This window comes from Diuraphis noxia, unplaced genomic scaffold, assembly GCF_037042655.1.
Source record: "Diuraphis noxia isolate RWA-SAM2 unplaced genomic scaffold, SU_Dnox_SAM2 contig0004, whole genome shotgun sequence".
Taxonomy (NCBI): domain Eukaryota; kingdom Metazoa; phylum Arthropoda; class Insecta; order Hemiptera; family Aphididae; genus Diuraphis; species Diuraphis noxia.
Genome location: NW_028301714.1, coordinates 7,968,179 through 7,975,140, shown reverse-complemented (window position 1 = coordinate 7,975,140; position 6,962 = coordinate 7,968,179). Strand labels below are relative to the sequence as shown.

The window sequence follows — 6,962 nt, the reverse complement described above, 5'->3', positions numbered from 1 at the left end:
TTATTTTGTTCTCGCCGATACGAACATATACATGTTTTTCTTTGTAGGTTAGGAATTTTTGATAACCCCAGTCACGTTAATCCCACCAATCGCGGTCATATTTCTTGACATATTACCATTACTTCGTTTACTTCGTTTGTTTTGTTGAAAGCTAATCGAAACTACAATAGTCTACTCCATCCCTTGTATAGATACTTTTAACAAGATAATCATAAAATTACAAAATCTGTATTGTTTACATTATTAATAATAAATAGTTATGCAAATTATTTTTTATACTGTGTGGCTGTACGCCAAAGATTACAGTAGGTAGTTAGTATAACTCACGAACTATATGATATAATATCACATAGACATAGTAGTCTGTGCCCTGTGGTATAACTAAATGGCAAAAATTGGTAAACTGAAACGATAAATCGAAAGTCACGAGTCGAACCGGTTCGTAAATCGATCGGTCGCCACTGGATAATCAAAAATTTTATTGGAAATAAATATTAAAATGTTAAGATGTACAACTCCAACACTTGTGCTAACTTCTACACCAAGTCATCCTAATTTACAGTATTTCGATGCTAGGTAATTACTTATTATGGGTAATTGCATGGGCAATATTATTTTATTTTTATAGTAGCTGATAAATTGTAATATAATATGATGTAGTAATAAATAATAACACTACAATAGACAATAATTAAAAATTAATAAATGTCGCGATACTTAATTATGTATAATTCACAATGCTATGCATAATTTATATTATTATTTATTTATTTATTTGGTGTAAACGCCCTGGTGGGCCCAAGTACAATGACAATAAAGTATATAATAATAACATTGGTAGAATAAAGATACAAGTATAGGTACAAAAGTAGTATGAATTAAGTACATAAAATAAAATTCACAAAATAATAGAGATAATTTTAGCGATATAACAAGCTGCTAAAAACGGTGTTTTAATGAATACAAATTATTCATATAATAAACGGATCAAGTTTTAAATTATTGCACTCTCAGGCTATTCGATCAATATAGGGTTATAAGTGCCGTATAAGATGTTCGATGAAAAGGGATTTCAAATGTGGGACAAGAACGTGAACGAAATTTAGGAACATTATGGAAGTTTATAAACTGTAATAGTTCTGGACAAGATATAACACCATTTATTAATTTAAATAGAAAACAGATGTCTGTATTAATAAATATATATACATGTATAGGTGCTATTGAGTATAGTAATTAGTTTGCCATATTTTTACGTAGACATCAAGAACTTATATTAGTTAAACATTTTTAATATAGTTTTTTTTCTTAAAAATGAACACTTTTGCTGTGTCATTTGGCGGTTCAGGTATGTTCTTAAGCCAGGTTTGCCCATTATCGTCTTTGTATTCGCTAAAATGTTTTTTTACCACACACTCCATGCCTAGATTCTGAGCAATTTTCGCACTGAGATAATTAGTACAGATCATGCAAATAACCGAGACATCATCATTGAGTAAAGCTGCTTCAAATGATTGTTTGGCAACAGCTGTCGACAATCCAAAACTACGGTATTGTTTTGCTGTTGCTAAAATTTTAATCTCCCACATTTTGTCTACATTTAACATTTTGAATGGACATGGCTCGCTCTGAATTGACGACCAAAGTCTTAAAGCATTATATAAATCTGCATTGATTTTATTGTATAGATCTAAAAAGTTTTAAAATTAAACATTTTTTAAATATTAGTATCATGTTGTAAGGTATACCCGAGGAATGAAAAATACCATATTTTGAGTACCTAAATCGAATTCACTAACCAGCATGTTTTTTTTGTTTCAATGCGTTATCAGATTTTATGATACTATTTATAGCTAAAGATGCTACAGCTTTATTATTTTTATCAATAGCTACTAATGTGAAGTCGTCTTCTTTGGGTTCATAAAAGGATTTATCTAATTTCTCAACATCTATTTTCTGAGCTTTGAAAACCGGTTCATCTATATAAAAATCCTTCATTGTTGATTTGATATGTGATCTGTGTTCTGCTGTTGCACGGACAATTCCTATGTTTTCGGGATATTTATTCATTTTCTAAAGAAATGTGTAAAATAATCAGCAAGTATAGGAAATATTGTTAAGTCATCATGTTTTTGTACATTGTAACGCGTTGGTAGCAAACTAATATTTCGTAAATACATTGTTGAATGTTGAAATATTTGTTTTTGAATAAATATCATATTGTTTTTATGATGTTACTTTTTTATTTGTAGGAAATAACTAATTTATGTTTTTTAAATTCCCTACATTATACTGTTGTTTTATTTATTAATATTATTACATCATATCTTTTAATAATAACTATTATACAGACATTACTTTAGGCCAGTCAATAAAATTAAATTACAATTTATAGCATAATAGTCTAGTTAACCTCTAATGTATAATTTCATCATTTTGTAGGAGGATTAAATGGCGTTGGATTAAACATAAGAGAACTACTGATTGTAAAATGTGTTAAATTACTCATTTGCAATATGGAGACAACACATGCGGGTATAACGTCCTCATATAGCATACGACAGAAAGCTAATATTGTGTGTGTGTCTAATCTACATTTATTTTTTAGTTTTATAAATGTCTGTATTATAGTTTTATTAATAAAAAACTATTTCCAAAATTTAAGAGTAAAATTATTGGTTTGTATGGAAGTATGCCAGTATGACACAAATACAGAATGATTCGTCTAGTTTAGTAGTTCAAACACCAAAAATTAACACGTTGATGGACTCTTGGTTTTTTTTTATTTTTCTACAAACCCGTCTAAAAAATGACATTTTTTCATTACTGCTATAGCAGAACTGCTCCTATACATCAAACTGTGTGAAGTACGTAGGTCAAAATATTTCAAATATAGTATTAGTGCGATATATCAATATAATATGGTATATACTGAATACAGAGTAATCACAGATTAGGTATATGAAAATATGATCTGTGGTATAATATATTAATATTGTATATTTGTAAATGCTCTTATTCGTCACTCTCACTATTATTGATAGGCAACCAAATCAACTCTTATTTCTGATAATCCGTAACACAAAACGGTCGAGCTATCTTTGATGTTTTATTATAATCGCGGTGAATCGTGATCAGGTTGATAACTTATTACTAGGGCCTGAAATTGTATGCGTTTGCATATTTTTATTTATATAATTAAAAAATAGCTATGTAAGATACAAATTTGAATCAAATTTGATGGACAGTACTGCTATAGCAGTAATTTTTAAATTTGATGTACGTATATCACTACTGCTGTTGCAGTAGTTCAATATTCGTTTATTAAAACTCACTACTGCTATTTATAGCAGTACTATTTTCAATGGTTTTATACGGTAGAGAATTTCCCACTGCCCCACTACAACTCAACGGACCATTGGGCACTGTATTTTACAACCACTTATTTCTATTTTTAGTATATGATAATAATATTATCGGTAATATTATTGACAATTATTTACGACAGCTGTTTATTTTAACGAATAACAATCAGATATTGAATTCACTATTTATAATTTATATAAACTACCGATTGTTTCGTCATAATATTTAGTTTTGGTTATCCAGTTGCAGTTGTGTGCCGACTATTGAGTGATTAGTGCTGTAAAGTGTGTACAAAAAACAAAATCAGAAAACAAACTCAATACCAATGCAGAGAATGCGATGTTCCACTTTGTGTTGGAATATGTTTTGAAGACTTTCATAAAAGTGTATAATTATTTGAATTGTCACGAAGAAGAACACTTTTATAATAATTTATAATCAATTTTATACTTTTATAATCATTTATATGTATTTGTTATAGGTACTTGTACTGATCTAGTTAGATCATATTTAATAAGCTTACCGAGTTGTGTTATTTTATTACTATGTAGCAATATACTTTTTTAGTTTTTTAGACAAAAAAAATAAACAGAAGTTTTTGATTTAAACTGTACATTTTTGTTTTATAAATATAAATATTAAATAATTTATTTGATGGTACTGCTATAGCAGTAGTATGTAATTGCGTTTCAAAAGTTACAAAAAAAAAAACCACAAGTTGTGGTTAGGTTCATGCATTCATATGATTCTTTTTTTATTTCTTACAAAATTTGCCGCCCCAAAAAATTTGCCGGCCTAGGCGTAAATACGGCCCTGACCACAACAATTCAGAATGTCCATCAATGTGTTAACCTAGTGTGTTGGTATATGCAAAATTAAATGTTGCATATTTTAGCATTTTTCTAAAATAAAATGCATATTTATGAATAATTAGTACCTATTATTATTATTAACCTTAATGCTATAATGTCATATTATGTAAAACCCGTAGTTGTGAAAAGAAAAAACATTGCCTGAAAATCGCAGTCCATTCTTATTTGACAGTGTATCCAAGTTTTTAGTGGTTAACTGTAACTCTCCGTGTAATTTTGAAATAATATTATAAAAATATACTAAATTTGTTTTATTTGATTTTTGTTCATATATTTTTATTTAGATGAATGTTCAAAATACAACATACTACCTACTGGATATATCATAAAAAATACAATTACATTATATCAAATAGGCATTTAATACATTTTTTCGTTATTAATATACCTTATTAATTATTTATGAATTATATACATTTTTAAACCAAATAAATGTATTACTTAATTAAAATGCATTTTCGTTCACAGCATATTTTTTACATATTTTAAGTGCATATATGAATGAACATCAATATGCATGCATATTTCATAAATTTTTAGTGCATATAATTCCGAGCCCTACGTTATTACCATAAATAACTCATAATTTATTTTGTGCAAGTAGGTATACACTTTTCGAATTGAAATAATATTCGATTGTCAACCATCCTCATTGTACAGTATGGTCAATAGAATGAAACAGTGGCGTAGCCAGGATTTTTCTTGGAGAGGGCTGATTAATTTTTACACAGCAGTGGTTTACCTAAAGGTTCTTCCATAAGTTAAACATGTAGAAAAAAATAGTAAAAATAGTAATGAATTTTCCATTTATATTTAAAAAATACAATTTGAGACTTTTTAGCGAAATCATAAACTATCAAAATAGATAAAAAAAAAAAAGCAGCCCCCCTGCAATCCCCTTGGCTACGCCACTGGTCAATGGCATACAGTGCGGCTGTCTAATCATAAATCACAGTTAGCGACATTCCTATCAATTTACGTTTTATTCGCTCTTACCCACTCATAAAAAACAGTTTTATTGTTTTTATAACTGTTTGTATTGGAGTTTTTTAAAAATTTGATTTACTGAACACATCAAAAACCGTTTTAATATTTTATTGATACAACATAATATTGCTCGTGTATACATTTTAGCGGAATAATTGTATGTAGGTCCTACGCTTATAACCTGCGTCGTATTAGCGAACCTCACAAATTCATCCGATTCGTAGAAAACCATCGACTGCGGTTTTTGGAGGATAACGTGCTAAGGTCAGCGCTAATATCAAGGTAAGATTGATCACCTACCTTTAGAATATAATATATTATTATAATATTATCGTCTACAGGCTCAACGTGTATACATTGTATTGAAGGTAGGTATTTCATATTATATATTATTATACGGCTGTTGTTTACAATATTTAATGCAGTTATTTACATAAAATCACAACATGATAAACTCATGAAAATTCAGTAAAACCATAGTCGCCTATAATACTATTATTGTGTATGACGATGTTTACTATGGACGAAATATATCATAATATCAATATTTAAAACAACAATGGCGTATTTTTTAATAGTTATTAACTATACAGAATCTATATAGGTACATTGTTTCGTATATTATATTATAATGGTATTCATTGAATACCATAATATTATAATATAGAAATTAAAAATAATTAGTAAACATTATTAATTGTATAGATACATACATAACTTTAAAGACATTTCATAATGGTTAGCAAATTACCCGGAAGTATTAGACGTAGGTATTACCCATTGATATTTTTGTTTTTATTAAGAATAAATAAATAGATAATTTACAATGTTTAAAATGACAAATACGAAATAAATATGGCGGCTATAATAAGTAACAAAACAACTGGGCGATGTGCTATTGCCACTTATAATAACTTATCGAATAACTAAATAGTGGAAATATATTAATTTTAATTGCATAAAACTGAAAATATTTGATTTTTTCAACTTTTATTTAATACAATAAATATTTTAGTCGACATCACAAAATAAGTCAATACAGATGATATATTACAATAGTGTAAAAATAAATTTACTACTGATACTAGTATACTATTCAATTAAAAAATATTGTTCTCCGAGTTTTATTACTGGATCACTGTCATCATAGGTGACTTCTTTTCTCGTATCTTTAGATCTTTGTATGATATACATATTTCGCACATAATATGTTTATTGTAAATACGATTACAGGTTATATTCTTCCAATAAATGTTAAAAAAATACACTAAATAAATACATATCTTTAGGATACAACGCACGAGTAGGTATTAGTTGTATTTGTATAATCCTTTTAAATTGTTTTAATTTCTACAATTTTTGTACACAATTCTTCTTTATATTTGTAGCATTGCGTACTTAAATAATATACAATAAATTGTTGGGAGATATATCAATTTTTTTTAGCTTTTTTTTGTAAGCAGGGACGGATTGGGAAATTCCCGATGGGCCGCGTGCTAACTAGTTGACAGGGCCGGTGCATGCGCTACCAAACTACGGCTGTAACCCGTCGCAAATTAAATTTTAAAATTTATATAAATACGATTTAAAATTTTACTCATATCAATTATCGCAAACTAGAAAGCAATAAGTCAATAACCAAATTATGAATAGTAAATATTACCTAAGTCTATAACGCAGAATATAACAGCATAAATTTAACCAAAAACTGAATAATAATTTAAAGTTATAGCAATA

The 6,962-nt window shown here is 28.0% G+C and overlaps 1 protein-coding gene across 2 annotated transcripts; it reads right to left on the bottom strand.

Annotated features, from left to right (window-relative positions):
* Positions 1 to 850: 850 nt before the first annotated feature.
* Positions 851 to 2,219, bottom strand: LOC107166449 (uncharacterized). Of its 2 annotated transcripts, XM_089227664.1 has the most exons (3): positions 2,139 to 2,219; positions 1,800 to 2,073; positions 851 to 1,690 (listed from the first exon to the last, which is right to left on the bottom strand). In XM_089227664.1, the coding sequence occupies exons 1-3, from the start codon at positions 2,217 to 2,219 to the stop codon at positions 1,281 to 1,283; spliced, it is 765 nt and encodes a 254-aa protein (XP_089083790.1). In that variant the 3' UTR covers positions 851 to 1,280. The 2 variants fall into 2 exon arrangements, with proteins under 2 accessions (XP_089083790.1, XP_015370601.2); XM_015515115.2 differs by having other exon boundaries at positions 1,800 to 2,159.
* Between the last annotated feature and the right edge of the window lie 4,743 nt (positions 2,220 to 6,962).

Excerpts from the sequence above, each read along its gene's own strand:
- LOC107166449 (XM_089227664.1), bottom strand. The coding sequence starts at position 2,219 with ATGATATTTATTCAAAAACAAATATTTCAACATTCAACAATGTATTTA. Across the intron at positions 2,074-2,138 it reads TGCTACCAACGCGTTACAAT|AAAATGAATAAATATCCCGA; the intron begins GTACAAAAACAT and ends ACATTTCTTTAG. Across the intron at positions 1,691-1,799 it reads GAAACAAAAAAAACATGCTG|ATCTATACAATAAAATCAAT; the intron begins GTTAGTGAATTC and ends AAAACTTTTTAG.